The 17,577-nt window shown below is 43.9% G+C and overlaps 1 protein-coding gene across 4 annotated transcripts in view; it reads right to left on the bottom strand.

The window, feature by feature from the left end:
* The window catches only part of LOC147430901 (uncharacterized), a 39,218-nt gene extending 22,482 nt beyond the window's left edge, over positions 1-16,736 (bottom strand). For 2 of the 4 annotated variants that reach the window (XR_015185655.1, XM_086493438.1), the window contains exons 1-12: positions 15,841-16,736; positions 15,528-15,748; positions 15,365-15,401; positions 15,006-15,071; positions 14,810-14,924; positions 14,648-14,712; positions 14,496-14,573; positions 13,838-13,903; positions 13,034-13,182; positions 12,892-12,952; positions 12,668-12,807; positions 12,471-12,587 (exon numbers count right to left, since the gene is read on the bottom strand). Coding sequence is in view for 3 of the 4 variants with exons in the window: in XM_086493438.1 (XP_086349564.1) it covers positions 12,471-12,587; positions 12,668-12,807; positions 12,892-12,952; positions 13,034-13,182; positions 13,838-13,903; positions 14,496-14,573; positions 14,648-14,712; positions 14,810-14,924; positions 15,006-15,071; positions 15,365-15,401; positions 15,528-15,748; positions 15,841-16,668 (1,943 nt within the window). In the remaining variant the exon portion in view is untranslated. The remainder of the gene's footprint in view (positions 1-12,470; positions 12,588-12,667; positions 12,808-12,891; positions 12,953-13,033; positions 13,183-13,837; positions 13,904-14,495; positions 14,574-14,647; positions 14,713-14,809; positions 14,925-15,005; positions 15,072-15,364; positions 15,402-15,527; positions 15,749-15,840) is intronic. The other 2 variants (XM_086493439.1, XM_086493440.1) reach the window with 2 other exon arrangements.
* Positions 16,737-17,577: the final 841 nt, after the last annotated feature.

The following is a 17,577-nucleotide window of genomic DNA, read 5'->3' as shown; positions in this document are numbered from 1 at the left end:
AACAAAGAACTTTTGACAGTCATTCACTCTCTCAAGCATTGGAAGCATTTTCTATATGGTAGAGAGTTCACAGTTAGCACAGATCACCAAGCCCTCAAGTGGCTCCAGTCTATGCCTACTACACATTGAAGTGATCGCCAAGCACAATGGTCACAATTTTTGAGCAATTTGGAGGTTTGATTGAGTATGTGCCTGGTAAAGCTAACCATGTTGCAGAAGCATTAAGTCACAAAGGACAGACCTCGCTCTTGAATCAAGATCCACAGTTTCTCTTCAGGGCGTGTCTTTCGACAGCATGAAGAACCAGTATGCAGATTCCGAGTTTGGTAAGCAATGGTTGCAGACTCTTGCTTCCCAAGGGCCTAGCAACTATCACATTCATGAAGGTTTGTTGTATTTTCTTCACCGTCTATGTGTGTTGCCCTCTCTCAAGACAACCATATTACACGATGCTCATAACTCTCTCACGGGTAGGCACGCGGAATGAACACCACTTTGGAAAAAATAGAAAGATTCTTTTATTGGCCTAAGATGTGAAAGGATGTGTTTCCTTATGTCACACAGTGCACCATTTGTCAAAAGGTTAAAGCTGCTCGGGGTAAGCAACAAGGCCTCTTGCTTCCGCTACCTATTCCCGATTGATCTTTTCACGATATTTCTATGGATTTTGTCACTAACCTTCCACCTAGTTTGCATTCAAGGAACACTCAATGTTTGACAATTGTCGACCGTTTCAGCAAATTTTGCATGTTGATTCATTGTAAGGCCACAGTCACCGCACAAGATGTAGCACGGTTGTTCATAAAGCATTGGTATCCCCTCTGTGGTTTACCAAAATCAGTCATTTCACATAGGGATGTTAAGTTCACATCCAATTTTTGGCCCGCACTCTTTGAAAATTTTGACACTAAGTTCAATTTTTCATCAGCTTTTCATCCACAGTCAAATGGTCAAATAAAAATTTACAATTAGTTTGCTTTTGATGTTTTGAAGTCATATGTGCATAATCAACAGTCTCATTGGAAGCTCTATCTCCCTTTGGTGCAAGCAATTTTCAATGACTCTTATTCCTTTGCCATTGGGAGAACTCCGTATGAGATAGCTTTTGGCCGTCCATTCCAATCACTTTTGACTCGCTCGATCACTCAAATGCCTGACGCCAATACTGAAAGTCGGTCTTTGGATGAGATTTCTGAGAGTGTGAAGCTTCGGCTAAGCAAGGCTCAAGAGTCTTACTCACGACAGGCTAACAAGCATCGTCAGAATATTTCTATCAAGGAAGGGGAATCGGTTTATTTAAGAATCATGAAGCAACGTCTTAAGTAAGTTGGAAAGAAGTGTCCTAAGTTGTCTTTCAGAATGTATGGTCCATTTCGTGTCATTAAAACGATCAATGAGGTTTCGATGAAACTGCAATTATCTAACTCATGGTCAATGCACAACGTTTTCCATCTTTCTTGGTTGAGAGCGTTTCAAGGAACACCTCCGAAGGACATTTCCGAAGAAGAAGAGCCAGAGATCATCGATGAAGCTGAAGTCATGAAGCAGGAGCAAGTATTGTTACATCGGTTTCGCCATGGCTCAAAGAAGCATGTCAGACAATACTTTTTGAAGTTCAAGGATCGAGGAACCCACGAGGCAGTGTGGGTCGATGAAGAGTTTTTCAGAGATTACCCAGAGTTGTTGGCGGACTACAAAAGCCATGCAGCTCGATACCAATACATCACTTTAAAAAGAAGGGAATGTCGCGTGCAAATCTAACCCTATGTGCATGTGGACAAGCTATCTCAAGTCTAGGATTCAGGTCAGCTTAGGAAGTGTTCTGGCACCTTTGTGAGCCTGTGCGCAGGCTGTGCATGTCCAAGCACTTAAAGTAGTTGCATATCCTCTGGTTGCACACAGCATGATCATCAGCATGACATTCAGTACCCATCATGAGCATTTTACAATGCATAGAACCATTTTTCCCGAAACACACAATTTTCACTTATTAATAAGTGATTGGAAAAGTAAGTAGGGCAAATTTGCTAAATCGCAGCAGGAGGCCCTGTCACAAACGGGAGCGCATAGCAATATAAAATATACTCGGATAAATAAAATTTATCACTTAATATTGAAGCCAGAGGATATAGAGAGAAATAGAGAGAGAGAGAGAGAGAGAGAGAGAGAGAGAGAGAGAGAGAGAGAGAGATAAAGTGAGAAGATCGACACAGTACTGGGGACCAGAAGATGGGCTAGTCCCCCCCGTAATAGTATCTTTATTACTGAGGAGAAGTCTATACAAGCACTTGAACCGAACGTATTACCACGTTCGTTCTAGAATAAGACTTGATGATTCCCAGAAGCCTCAGCTTCCGATTCCTAGGGCAAAACGCTATTCCAAGGAACTTCCGTTCCTTGTTCCAATTCCTCGAGAATCAAGGTTCTCGCCTCTGGATCTCACCTTCCAGACTCGGGGCATGACATCCCTGCAACTCTCTCTTTTAGAACTCTATTTCCAGAGTCTTCTTCCCGCAGAACAACTCTGCTTTCCCGGACACGAAGTCCTTACTTCGGAATCCCAACTTCCGGATCACAACTTGAGAGACTCTACCTCTCTCCGATCCGTGGATCTACTTCCCAAACTCGGGTACGAAACCCTTGGGCTGATCTGGCTCTAGTTCCTCAGAGCGCTTTTCTCCTGCAGAGGCTCATGCCTTCCTCTGTTCCTACTCCCTCACGAAGAGGAATTACACCTGCAATCAAATACTCAAAGATCATAACATGAAGATCGTTACCTTCAAAGTCTCGACGCTCAAAACGCAACTCGATTCTCGAAAAGCAATTCCCCGGAAGAGATCTCTACATAGAAAATTCCTCTCTTCCAATCCTACACACAAAAGAGGTGTGTTCTCCGGTTCCTTCTCGTAAATCAGCCCCGTCTACGACGTTTATGGGCTGAAAACAGAGAAAAACAGCAGCTTGTCACGATGGAAACACGCTCCGTAGGCACTTCTTCGCGAGGGAACTTGCGCACTGGGTCTTGGCGACATCTGGTACACCTGGGGCAGCCATGGGCATCACCTGCAACGTCTTCTTTACGGCTGAAATTTGCAACAGCATCTTCTCTTTGCAAAGATTGGTCCTCCTCCCTGAGTAAGGGCATGTGATGCTTTTATAGCTCCTAGCCACGGGCACGAATAGCTGCTCGCGTAGAGATCGGGGCCGTTTTTTTTTGTTTTTTTTTTTCAAAAAAAAAAAATCGTTTTTTTTTCGCTGCTCTGCCAGAAAAAGAGAGAGAGAAAATGCTGGCTGATCTGTTGCCTTATTTATCAGATGGCTGCCCACTTATTAAGTGGGCGGTCGGTCACCTTTAAAAATGGTCTGAATCTGTCCAAAAACTCAATAAAACCTTATAAGTTAAAAACAATGCTTTCACAGCACTTCCCAGGCGTCCCTGGATGCAATCACATGCACAGTTGCAATGCAAACATAGACTTCCTCGCGAGAAAGCATTTGCTTTCCCGAAAGGCAATCACGCTTTCTCGAAAAGCATTTGTTTTTCCTCAAAGTTTCCTCTAAATCCATCTTCATTCAAGTGCTTGCTTTTTCCTTGTGCACAATTCTAACACAGTTCGGAATTTCCTCCCGACTATGGATATTCCCTTTCTGATGCACCCGTCACCCACCTTGTGACGCATCAAGAATACCCATCACCTAATCCTTTCCTACCGGACTTACGGTACAATCTCCTTCACGATGCTCTATGTCACCCATCCTATGACGCATCAGAGATGTCCGTTCTTGGATGGTCGGATACTTCTTTCCGATGCTCCCTGTCACCCATCCGATGTGACGCATCAGAAGTACCCGTTCCTGGTGGCCTTACAGATATTCCCGTTCTCAGTGTTCCCGTCATTACTTTAAATGACGCACTAGGAATACTCTGTACTCGAATGTCTCCAGTGAGAAAAACCCTCTCACTTAAAATTCCAATAATTCATTTAGAATTATTTTTCATTGGTGTTCCAAGCGAGAAAATTCTCTCACTTATAAATCCAATAATTCATTTAGAATTATTTTTCTATAAGATAAAGCCAATTTAGCAACATCCCTCTCACTTATAAACAGTTGTCCTCAACTGTAGAGGTCCAACTAAACTGCCGAGGAGAAACCGGAAAGATTCCAAATCTTGCTCAATGGTGAGTTGAGCTAGTCCTTTCTCAAAAGAGAACTTAAAAATTTAATTAAACAAAAATTCAATAATTCAATACTTACCTTACCGGTTCATGTATTTCCTCTAGGACCTCGAGGATATCCTTCACCTTTCATTAAAGTTACGAGCCATGTAAGAACTCATCATTCGCGTCTTTCCAACAGATTGGAAGTTTCCTCATCCGAGAATCTGTTAACTCAATTCCACCTTCTCAATTCCGAGAAGAATAAACCTCCTAGAAATCAATCTAGGTCTATGTCCTTGCGCATAACCTTGCGCTATTAGTCCTGAGGATATTAAACCTCTTGTGTCCCCCCGCATAGGGCATGTCGAGAGCATTAAGTTCGATGTCTTTCTTCCACAATTTGCGATCACCTTAAAGAAGGTTCTTGTTCCAGGCCGTCGCTCAACGTAGGCGGACGGTTCCAATCCGAAGATTCCTTGTGCATGACAGCACTTCCTTCCAATCGTTTCCTCCTGCGAGTTATTACCACCAGCAGTGATTTCCCAACGCCCATTAGTGTCTCTTCCTTACAAAATCATAAAAAATGATTCACCTTGCGAGCATCAATGACGATTTGCAAAACCTCAAGCAGGTAGGATTCTAGCCATAGCATTTTCTGAACGTACGTTCAAACCCGGTTCACAATAGAGCGAACCCTCTTTGATTCTCAGGGATATTCTCCCATTTGTAATCCTTACCATTTTGAAACGGTTGGCGAATTATATTCTTACGAACAAAATAGTTCAAATTTATTCCAGCAACGTGTAAATGCTACTTGACCTGCTCATGGAGAAACATATACCGCAACCAAAAGTTGCTACTGTAATGGTAAAAGCACATAGCGTACTCAATGATCAACGACCATCGGAAAACCTCTTCTCCGTAGAGAAGCTCAAATTTCTTCTACCAAACACATCTCAAATAGAGATTCTCGTGTCGGAATATTCTTGCGTGCAAAAAGGCGCTCAAGAGAGTATAACAAACTCTCGTCCAGTTCCTTGGCATAGGTCTGCATCTTCGTGTGTTATCCATGTACTCAAAAGTGTACATAATTCTTAAGCTGTGTTAAAGTTTCGGTGAACCTGGGAAATTACCTTCCCTTCGTAAGATCCTTAGAGCGAAGACGCTCAACTTGATGATCACTTGGCTCGATCTTAGAGCAAAACCCGCTCATCAAATAATCTAGGATTTTAATCCTTGGATTCCTCAAGCACAGGCCGTAGTCGTCGCTTGTTCCTTCCCTCCTATAGAGAGTGTTCATTCACTTGTGCAAAAAGCACTACCATATCTTCCCTTACCGTGTAGGGGGTGTGGGCTTAAAGAGTACTCAAGCTTCATGAAAGATTTTCTTTGCTTGAAAGCTCAAAATGGTTCCTTCATAATTTCCTACCCACAGTAGCAGGTAATCTGTTCAAGAATTACCGGATACCAGATCAATAGTTGACCTTCCGGCTAGTTAAGCAAACCAATTCATCTCAGAAAACAATGTTTCACTTTGATCCTGCTCTCATAAACACTCGAGAGTGGTAGTCCCGGTTAGACATAACCATATCTTGTGCAAAAGAGCAAACAAGCACAATGCACTTTATGATTTCCTCAAAGATGTAACTTTGATTGAAAACCTGCCCTCTCACTTAAAGTTCGAGGGTCTTCTATTCAAGAACTCAGGAGTTAGATTGAATTTCCTTACTCCAAACTTTCTGTGTTCAATGATTCCAGTCCCACTACGGGGATTGGATTCTATGTACACTAAGGTGTACACTTTCATCTTTTATTGTTGACTCTACCATCTGCTGCAAAGTATTTTGCAGATGCGTCTACAAAATTCGGGCAAAAGTCCTTTGTTGAATTTCTTCATCTTTCCTTCCTCAGAGAGGATCGAGAGTGGAGCTACCTTGGCAAGAGTGAACCACTACTTGCTTTGACTCACTCGTGTTCCTATTGGGCAAACCCATCCCAATCTTCTTGGATGCCTTCCTCAAAGTGTAGAGGAAAAAAATTTATCGAAAAATTCAGCCTTGAATTGAATCCAAGTCTTGTTGTAAGTTCCTTGCAGAGCTTTGGTATACCACCAAGTACTTGCAATCCCCTTGAGGTGTTTGGTCACAATACCTCACCTTCGACGTTTCTCAAAAATTGCCGTTTGGAAAGGCAACTTCAAACTGTCGAATGAAAGCAGTAGCTTTCAGGACATCTTCCCTTCCGTCAAAAGTATCAAACTTGACTGGAGTGTTCCTAGGTCTAAAGACCTTCATATCCTTCCCGAAATGACGGGATTTCTTGGCTATGGTTATGGTTTGATGTTCATGGATATTTTCTAGATTCTGAAGGATCTTGAGCATTCTGCTCCTTGGATTCTCTAGGTTCTTGAGCATCATGCTCTTGTCGCCTTCTCAAAGAATCCCAAGTCTTCTGTCGACTTCTTGCAGAGAGAAAAAAAAATTCCCAACTCTACGAGCTTTTCCTGCAGGACTTAGGTTTCCGCCTGCTTACTTCTCTCTTGGCTCGTCATGGCTTCTTCCCGTATCTTCCCAGAGTCGTCCTCCTTTACAGAGAAAGAGAGGAGACCAGCTCTGATACCACTGTCACAAAGAGGAGCGCATAGCAATATAAAATATACTCGGATAAATAAAATTTATCACTTAATATTGAAGCCAGAGGATATAGAGAGAAATAGATAGAGAGAGAGAGATAAAGTGAGAAGATCGACACAGTACTGGGGACCAGAAGATGGGTTGGTCCCCCCCCGTAATAGTATCTTTATTACTGAGGAGAAGTCTATACAAGCACTTGAACCGAACGTATTACCACGTTTGTTCTAGAATAAGACTTGATGGTTCCTGGAAACCTCGGCTTCCGATTCCTAGGGCAAAACCCTACTCCAAGGAACTTCCATTCCTTATTCCAATTCCTCGAGAATCAAGGTTCTCGCCTCTAGATCTCACCTTCCAGACTCAGGGCATGACATCCCTGCAACTCTCTTTTAGAACTCTATTTCCAAAGTCCTCTTCCCGCAGAACAACTCTGCTTTCCTGGACACGCAATCCTTACTTGGGAATCCCAACTTCCGGATCACAACTTGAGAGACTCTACCTCTCTCCGATCCGTGGATCTACTTCCCAAACTCGGGTACGAAACCCTTGGGCTGATCTGGCTCTAGTTCCTCAGAGCGCTTTTCTCCTACAGAGGCTCATGCCTTCCTCTGTTCCTACTCCCTCACGAAGAGGAATTACACTTGCAATCAAATACTCAAAGATCATAACAGGAAGATCGTTACCTTCAAAGTCTCGACGCTCGAAACACAACTCCATTCTCGAAAAGCAATTCCCCGGAAGAGATCTCTACATAGAAAATTCCTCTCTTCCAATCCTACACACAAAAGAGGTGTGTTCTCGGGTTCCTTCTTGTAAATCAGCCCCGTCTACGACGTTTATGGGCTGAAAACAGAGAAAAACAGCAGCTTGTCGCGATGGAAACACGCTCTGTATGCACTTCTTCGCGAGGGAACTCGCGCACTGGGTCTTGGCGACATCTGGTACACCTGGGGCAGCCATGGGCATCACCTGCAACGTCTTCTTTACGGCTGAAATTTGCAACAGCATCTCCTCCTTGCAAAGATTGGTCCTCCTCCCTGAGTAAGGGCATGTGATGCTTTTATAGCTCCTAGCCACGGGCACGAATAGCTGCTCGCGTAGAGATCGCGGCCGTTTTTTTTTTTTCAAAAAAAAAATTCGTTTTTTTTTTCGCTGCTCTGCCAGAAAAAGAGAGAGAGAGAGAGAGAGAGAGAGAGAGAGAGAGAGAGAGAGAGAGAGAGAGAGAGAGAGAGAGAGAGAGAAAACGCTGGCTGATCTGTTGCCTTATTTATCAGATGGCTGCCCACTTATTAAGTGGGCGGTCGGTCACCTTTAAAAATGGTCTGAATCTGTCCAAAAACTCAATAAAACCTTATAAGTTAAAAACAATGCTTTCACAGCACTTCCCAGGCATCCCTAGATGCAATCACATGCACAGTTGCAATGCAGACATAGACTTCCTCGCGAGAAAGCATCTGCTTTCACGAAAGGCAATCCCGCTTTCTCAAAAAGCATTTGTTTTTCCTCAAAGTTTCCTCTAAATCCATCTTCATTCAAGTGCTTGCTTTTTCCTTGTGCACAATTCTAACACAATTCGGAATTTCCTCCCGACTATGGATATTCCCTTTCTGATGCACCCGTCACCCACCTTGTGACGCATCAAGAATACCCATCACCTAATCCTTTCCTACCGGACTTACGGTACAATCTCCTTCACGATGCTCTATGTCACCCATCCTATGACGCATCAGAGATGTCCGTTCTTGGATGGTCGGATACTTCTTTCCGATGCTCCCTGTCACCCATCCGATGTGACGCATCAAAAGTACCCGTTCCTGGTGGCCTTACAGATATTCCCGTTCTCAGTGTTCCCGTCGTTACTTTAAATGACGCACTAGGAATACTCTGTACTCGGATGTCTCCACTGAGAAAAACCCTCTCACTTAAAATTCCAATAATTCATTTAGAATTATTTTTCATTGGTGTTCCAAGCGAGAAAACCCTCTCACTTATAAATCCAATAATTCATTTAGAATTATTTTTCTATAAGATAAAGCCAATTTAGCAACAGGCCCTAGCATTTCCAGCCAACAGAACAAACAACGTTTTGGAATGCAGTTCTCTAGTGTTTTCACAACAGATTCAGCCTAGAGTTTTCACTAATAGCAGATCCAGCCTGGCGTTTTTCAGTTTGCAGACCTAGCCTAGAGTTTGCGGATTATGGCGTCAGATCACTCCCAGCACTTCAGCGTTTTCAGTTTGAGCCCTTAGCCACAGCAGATTCAGCCCCTAGCCTCGTAGATCTCACCTATCCGCGGCAGATCCTCGCAGTACCGTTGAGTCGGCCAGTGTTTTCAGATTCAGCCCGCTGTCCACAGATTTCAGCATATGCGTTTTTAGTGCATCGTCATCGCGTCGTCGCCATCGCCGTCCTCACCAACAGTGTAAGAGATCAACAAAAAGTCAGCGTTTTGCAGATTTCAGCATTTCAGCCCTAGCGTTTTTAGTTTTCAGCCCATCCTCGTCACCGTCATCATTGTCGTCGACATCGTCGGCAAGTTCATTGCATCTAGACCATTGTACCAGATTGTGCAATCTATAGCATAGACCTCTCTTGCCATAGAGAGTGGGGCCCTTGGAGGAGGGTTTGAGAACCGTCTGGTGTCGTATTCTTCTCTCTCTCTCTCTCTCTCTCTCTCTCTCTCTCTCTCTCTCTCTCTCTCTCTCTCTCTCTCAGCACCTTCATTCATAGTAGCATTCACTTTGTTGTGATCATTGCACTCTCTCACTAAAGGAACGGAAGGCTCTTCCTTCCGTAAGTAAAAGGAACCCTTGAGCATAGTTCGGAGCACTCATCTTGAGCAATATCAACATTCACTTCCGCTGCACTTTACAACGATTTGCGAATTTGCACACTATGCGACAGAAGAGACTCGAGAGGCAATACAACTCATAAAAGTACTGATATGACATAGATGATAAATCGTAATCCCATCAAAATACAAGATGATAGAATCTTGATTCCATACAAAAAAAAGAATATCCAATGATCCATAATCCACAAAAAGCCACGAGTCTTGACTCAAGAGTCAACAAAACTAGGAAGCATGCTAGAAGCAATTGCAAAGTACATACTACTACTATCTACATGAGAATCTGAATACTCAAACATCCACACTAGACTCTGAAGATGAGGAGGCCATGTCTCCCTCTGTCAAGACATTGCCCTCCTCATCAAACTCTGGCTCAACAAAGATGGGACCTCTTGAAGCACCTGCCTCTTGCTCAATTTGGTCATCCTCCGTCTGAATGAGATGCGTTGCCTCATTCCCTCAACCATGACTACTATGCACATGCAACTTGCCTCCCCGAATGCTCTTCCGTCGTGCTCTCTCGATCTGCAACCTCCTGGAGAAGAGGGATGTTGTAAGATCGTGCTCGTGATCGAGTGACCCGCCGATCCACGCTCTCAAGCTCTCTATGAAGCTCTCATAGAATCTCCTCCTACTCATCTATGTCCGGCACTCTATCTCCTCTACAATGAAGTCAGGAACCATCTTCACTTGAGTCGGATCTACTTGCACAAAAGTATAAGTAGCCAGGCATTAACTTTAAACTTGAGAGTCTCCTAATCCTATAGCAATGACTTATAAGCTTGCATCCTCCGCATTGCCCAATAGTACCAATGCTAGTAAGGTACCTCAATGCACACGTCACGGTACTCGTCTTCTGTGCATTTGTCAAATCTGCAAACAACGCAGCCTGCAAGGCATCCTGTGTTGTCTCGTGTGCTTTCTTACCCTTGGACGAGGGAAGACCAAGTACACATCGGATTCCCAGGTGGGCAGATATACGACAGTTTCACACAAACTAGTCCCCCCCTAGCCTAAAAAATCATTTTAATGATTTATTTGTTGGGTGTGGTTGACGGGTTGCCCTATCTAGGCCTAAGGAAATTCATAAGCCAATTTTTAGCCTTATAAAGGAGCCAAGGGAGCTAGCGTTTTCATTAGAAGCAAAGAACGCTAGCAAAGAGAGAGCAGGCAGCCAGCGTTTTTCTAGAAGATCAGCCAATGTTTTCCACTTGCAGCCCTAGCGCTCTCTCAACAATAGCAAATCAGCCAGCGTTTTCTATTTCAGCCCCTCCCGTCATGGAGACGTGTTGGATTTGGAAGCGCTGGCCTATCCCAAATGGGGTCCGGTCGTTCGGCAACCCATTGAGCCTCTGCTCGGCCATTCCCTCGCCGGCATCGAGTGCTCCACTGTTGTCCATCATCGGCATCGTCAAGATCTGCGTTTTCAGCCCCTGCTTTACACGAGAGATCTGCTGCATTTAATGTCGCAAATCTACATTTTTGCAACCAGCTTTCAGCCCTTCATTCCTCTCACATCTGGAGTGCATTTCAGCCCCAAATCTACCCCTTGGTGGCCATCCGCAATCCCACAGCGAGAAGGATCCAAAGGTGCATCAAATCAGCCCGGTGCCTCATCTTGAGGAGTTATTACAACGACATTCACCATTCGAGTCAGTAGATTCTGCCCTTGAGGTATTGCATGAGTGTACATTCTATTTAAGCAATCAAAAGCAAATACCACAACGGCAACGGTATGGAGGGCCCTTGAGAGGGTTGGCTAGGACCCCATCGAGTGTCATTCTCCTCTTCTCTCTCTTTCTCTCTCCCTCTCACATCTCTACCGCACTTTCTCATTCCCTCTCTTCAAGGAAAGGTTTATAAAAGGAACCATCATTCAAGCTAAACGACTAATGCAAGGAAAGAAAGAAAAGGATTGATGGACGTGTAAAACCTAGATCTTCACCATTTTAATTCCGTTGCACCTAACACAAAGCCCAAGTACCAAGTATCTACACTTTCTTCTTCTAATTAAGCCTCTAATGGGCTGTTTTGGACAAGTGTCGGTTCCTCAACTACAAGTGCCTCTGTGTGTAGTCGCCTGGGCTGAAAATGGCAGTTTTGGGACTGCCATGCTTGAATTTCCCTCACTAGAGTCACTTGCTTCCTGCTATGCTTGAACTGCCCTTCACTAGGGTCACCTCGTACTTGCCATCCTTGAACTGCCACCTCCCATGCATGGACTCCATATAGCTTGCATGGACTCCCACTTGCCATGTGTGGACTTCAATTGACTTGCACGGACTCCTACCTACCATGTATGGACTCTGGTTGATTTGCATGGACTATCCGAGTGTCCCCCTCTCTTGCATGCTCTATCAGTTGCTCGGCACCAATAGTCTTGCCTCAATCTCTACATTCTTTGCCAAAAGGATCGCCATGCATGCTTTGCTAGTTTCCCTTCTCTTGGGCGCCCTACACAAGTCAAGCACATGGAGCTTCACAAGCAATAGATTATAGAATTTGTTGCAAATCTCCTACAGCTTCTCAAGTGGTTCCTGCAAAATTTCAACGAGCATATCAAGCATTCAACACTTGCAAATATTTAGCCTTGTCCATTGCTATGGGCCAAATCGAAGACGTTTGCATATCAACCTTGCAATGACTAAAATCGGTGACATTCCCTCCCCTTCCAAGAAGAGTGATCATACACGACCTTCTGAGGTTTGTAAGACTCTGCCAGGCTTTTGAAAAGTTGGGTGAATGTCAGCATTCAAAGCAGTGAGACTAGTTTTCAGTAACGATAAAAAAACAAAATAAACAACTTCAATCATTGGCTGCCATACTCTGTCTTGGCGGGCAAGTATCCTTTGTTTATAGCAGCTGTCCTTCGTAAAATGTAAAACTTGGTCCTCCCTTGGAGCTCTAGAAACCTGGCCTGTCCAACCTGCTTCTGCTCATCACTAAATGAGAAAAGATTTGATGGATCTTTTAGAAGCCAAATTGCAGAGATGAAACTTTAATGAACAAGAGATTCTCAAACCTTGCATCTCGATCCCTGCTAAGTTCAATGGGTTCAGTGTACAGACGCTTGAATGCGGAAAGCGGGCCAAGAAGGTTTGGATTTGCAAAGTCCACCATGGCATAAAATTCATTCAAATCATTCTGCACAGGAGTGCCAGTCTGCAATTTTTTAATATAAATCAGCATAGGTCTCCACAAACATTAATAGTACACCAAACCCAAATGAACCCTTCCAAGCATTACCAATAGCACTCTTCGAGGACAATTCAAAGCCAAAAGTGCACTAATAGTTTTGTTCCCTGCACTGCCAACGGACATTGACAAATTAGCGAGTATATAACTTCTGGTTTAAAAGTTCTGCAAAAACCAAAATCCATACGGCTACCTGTTTTTCAGACGATGAGCTTCATCACATACAAGGAGCCCAGGCTTTGAAGATGCTAAAAGGTCTTGATGCTTCCGCAGTAACTCATACGATGTGATCAAAAGTGGATGCGTTTTACCATTCTTAAAATCAAGAATTTTCTGCTCTACCTGCTTAAATGCTTTCAAGTTGAATGCTTTTATTTGTTTTCAAAGTAGTATTAAAACTACCAATATCAGACACACACATTCCATGGACCCTTTCCAGACATTGCCAATTCTAGGAACAAGATCTGATCAGAAAGTTTTTCTGAACATGCACCTTGTGCAAGAGCCCACCATGGCATTTGCCTTGCGGAGGGCATGCAGAGTTACCAAATAAGAGCACAAGTTGAGACGTCAAAAAGCCATGAGACCAAGAGCCTACCACTTGAGTAACATTCAGACAACTGTGCTTCAACTATGAACAAAATAATCATTCACAAAGAAAGTGTCACTTGAAACTTCAATTAAACAGCTCAAAAAGGTAGATCAGAATACTCTCTGCAAAGTGGATAACAGCTGAGCTGATCAACTTCAGTGAGACACTCTTTCACAAAAGGCATAAATTATTGTGATGGAACCAACATCTAGCAAAGAAACATTGAGCTCTAAGCTGAAGACATACAGCTCAATGTTTCTCTGCTATAGGTTGGATCCATCACAATGACTTCTGTGTGTATATAGATCTGCAATAATCTACAGCACTACAAAACCTGATTTTTTTCATGCGTCTACAAAGTAATCTTGTCTCTGAGGGCATATCAGAAGTAAGACATGGAAATACCTCTTTTGGTAAACCTGCATAGACCACAAGTGCTTTCAACCTTTCTGTTCCAAGCCACTTTTTGACCTACATAAGCAAACGCAATGAGCTTAGTGCGAGAACATATCTCCTTTTAAAAGCTTGAATTCCTCGTGCCAATCCAACCAAGTTGTACGCAAAAGGTGATGGTTTGATTTCCCACCCCCAGCAGCTCAAACAGGTAAGCCAATTAAATTACAAGAGCACAAAAGGTAGCTACAGAGTTTGCAAAATTTTGTGATTTTTATTTTAAGGGCTAAGTAAGCAGTGTATTTTGACTGCAATATGACCCGACCAATGCTCCATGTGTATACAGTAAATTGATCTTCAATTTTGATATGCCAAATCTATGACGATCCCATAAAGGCAATATCAGGCAGGGAATGAACAAGATGATGGTGGTCTAACATACACAAGATCTACAAAAGGGATAAGGCCTTAAAAATGTCAAGTATCATTGAAATATGCATCCAAGGGAGCAGATTGTAATGGAAAGTTATGATCTTTTCCTAAACTCCATACGCAGTAAGAAGATGGAAAGAACCATAAAGAAACATTTAAGTTCTCAAAGCACATCAAGTCATCGTTTATGGCACAATAGCAGAAATCTCTTTGAAATGTCAAAGAGTTTGATAAGAACCTCATTTCCCCAATTTTGCACGAGTGAGGAGGGGCAGACAACAATCATGTGCTTGAAGGAACTCAGACATTTGTTCCCCTGTAAACGCACACACCCGAAAGAATTATATCGTCCTGCTCATTTCACGATGTCAAGTATGGGTAAGAAGGTACTTGTCCGGATGATTGTTGTATCAGAGTCCAAATGAGTGCTATGACCTGAATTGTCTTACCAAGGCCTGCATGGATCAGAGTTCTGATGTTTGGTCGCATAACAGCTAGCAATATAGAACTCAACGCACTCTTCAAGCAGTCAAGGTAATCTAAAATGCATACCCATCTCGTCAGCTAGAAGGCAGCCAGTAAAGAGCGGGGACCTTAAACCCATGACACATTCGTACATGAACTGCACCCCTTCTCTCTGATGAGGTCTAAGTTTAGCTGCAAGATACTGTTCAAGAGGCAAACCATGTTTCAGTCGGAACAATGTAGCCATACCATGCATAACCTTGAAATTACGTAGGGTACTTACTGGATCTACGACAACCGGTGCACAATCATCAGAAAGGTACCTTGCATTTAAAATCAAGGCATCCTGCTACAAATGTATAGAAACAAGGGATGTAAAGAATAATCAGCATGGAATTCAGAATATTAAAAGTGCAGTCTAAGTGCAGGGATGTAAACTTTCTGCATTTGAATTGTGCGAGCAAGCTAAAATGCTCCCCAACACACTGGGCTAAAATTCCCAATTCACAGGTCACTCCGTCAAGTAAGATCTAATATCAAAGCATCAAGAATACACAGACATGTAAAGATACCAGCAAGCTCACCCCACAAAGTACATTAATCTGCCAAAGGTGTGTCATTAGACATGAAAAGGGAATGGACCTTTGAAGTTATTTGTTGGAAGATCTGTGAAGCCAGGCTGGAGTTTCCAAACAAGTCATTACCATCAAACACATGAGGTCAGACATGCGTGCATATATTTGATGCATTACATAAATAGGATTTTAGAAAACAAGATTAGTGTGCCTTTCAAAGGCCAAATAACCTCTTTGCTTTTGAACTTCTTGATGAGAGCAAGACATTTGATTTTCTTTCATTTTCCTTGAAGCCAGAGTGAGCCACAAACTTTTGCCGTTTTGCACAATCTTTGTCAATTCTCTCACTCAAAGTCTTCAAGCTGGTATCAAAGCAACCTGTGAAAAGTGTACCACTCCCATATTCTTCACATGAAGCTACTCTCATGACCTCCACTTCGTACTTGCTGATCTGTAATCAAAAAGAAACCAAGGCATTCATGGACTCTTCGAGTATTTTCAAGCTATGCACAGCAGATTTTTTTAAGCCAAAGAGTGCTTTACTTCAGTAGTAGCATCCACTGCCAAGTTCTTGTTGCCAAAGCAATTCCCTTTGCAGACTATTTTGCCTTCTGTGTCCTGTAATGTGCACTTGCTGCCTCGTGCAATAAGGACCCCATCAAACCAAGGCCCCTTGTGTTTGGCATTCTTTTTCTTCATGCAGTACATAACACTGTAGAAAGCAGTTGGATCTGGCAATGCTTCCTGTGCCGCAATTTTTGTGCCTACTTGTTCATTGCACACTGACTTCTGTGTGTTTCCCAAATTGTTATTATTTCTGAGAGGAGGTCGAGACGTAGAGTTTGATGGCAGAGACGAGATCACAGGGGTAGTTGCAAGACATGGAGGCTTAAACCGTGATATACTGAATTTGGAACTAGGTGTAAGAGAAAAATTTGTATGTACTGTCTCCTGCGAAAGGTTAAAGCTAGCGTCAGACACTGCTTGGAGTGGTCTTAACTCGGCAATGTCTGGTGACTGAAAAGTCTCATTGCTTTCATTGACACTAGGCTTACAGGCTTCTGTTGAAAGTGGACGGGAGACCTTGGCAAGCACAGCATTCACCTGCTTGCCATCAGCAGCTAGCGGCTTCTTAATGGAGGAAAAACTCTGAGGCCTCCAATGTGGTGCTCTCTTCAATCCTAGGCTTCTCTTGCGAGCTTCTGAAGGCAAGAAGCAGCTAGACGGTGTAGATGAAGGGGGGACGGGGTCAGGGTTACAATCGGTAAGATCGTGAAGTTGAGGATTGAGAAGAGTTGTCGAATGATCAGATGCCTGAAGAGGGAATGAAGGGCCCTGTGTCAGGTTGCAGTGAAGCTCGTGTTCCTCCATCGCTAGCTCGAAATTCCCGCCAGCATTTTTTGAAAAGTTAAAACTCGGCAGTCGGCACTGCGGATCAATGTGGAAAGGACGTTTACCCGTAACAGCTGTGACCGCATGGCGACCGGAGGAGGCCGGGAGCCACGGCGGGAGCACTTGTTACGAGGGAAAGGATAGTTAGTAAACGTCCTTTCCCGGCCGTCAAGAGTCGGGCCCGCCCGACTCCGACTCGGGGGACAGGGGGGCCATTGTTAGAGCGCACAGTGAAGAGACGTTCCAGCTGCTGCTGACGTGTTGGCTTCTCGCATTAGCCTCCAATTGCTGCTGACTTGTCATCAGAAGAATCAATTATGCATGTTGAGTTGTCTACACGAGGTGCCATTCCCTGCGCTGATCTGGAAAGCAATGATTGGAGGCTTGAGCCATTCATTCCTTGTGCTGACGTGTAGCTCATCGGACGGCTTGTGCAGAGATTCCTCCACAGAAGGAAGGGTAGATGGAGGGCGCAAAACTGCAGCCTCCTTGTCCTCGACCTTGACGGTCTATTAGCGAACCCTTGGAGTCTACCTGCTAGCTATGGCGTAGAGACCCACACCTAGCCCGCCATGTCCTCTTGGGAATCGCTCCCCTCCCCCCACAACACTAAGTGGCACGGGGTATTTAATGAAACCCAAGCTGTGGGATCGACGGTGGACAGAGGTTCGCACGGAACTCGAGGGGATGGACAGCCCACAAAAATCAGACATCGTTGACTTTCTCGCTTCCAAGCTGGGCGTGAGCTCTTTGTTGGCAAGCTGATATGCTAACCACGGGCCGGGTGGGTTTGGTTGTCCAACCCTCCACTTCTCAATTCTTGGTTTGAATAAAGAAAATTATCCTTGCAAACCCATCTCCCCAACTAGGGGCCCACCCAGCACCTAT

Source organism: Adiantum capillus-veneris, chromosome 21 (genome assembly GCF_014529385.1).
Source record: "Adiantum capillus-veneris isolate H3 chromosome 21, ASM1452938v2, whole genome shotgun sequence".
NCBI lineage: Eukaryota > Viridiplantae > Streptophyta > Polypodiopsida > Polypodiales > Pteridaceae > Adiantum > Adiantum capillus-veneris.
The sequence above is the reverse complement of the archived record's forward strand: the minus strand, read 5'-3'. Positions and strand labels throughout refer to the sequence as shown.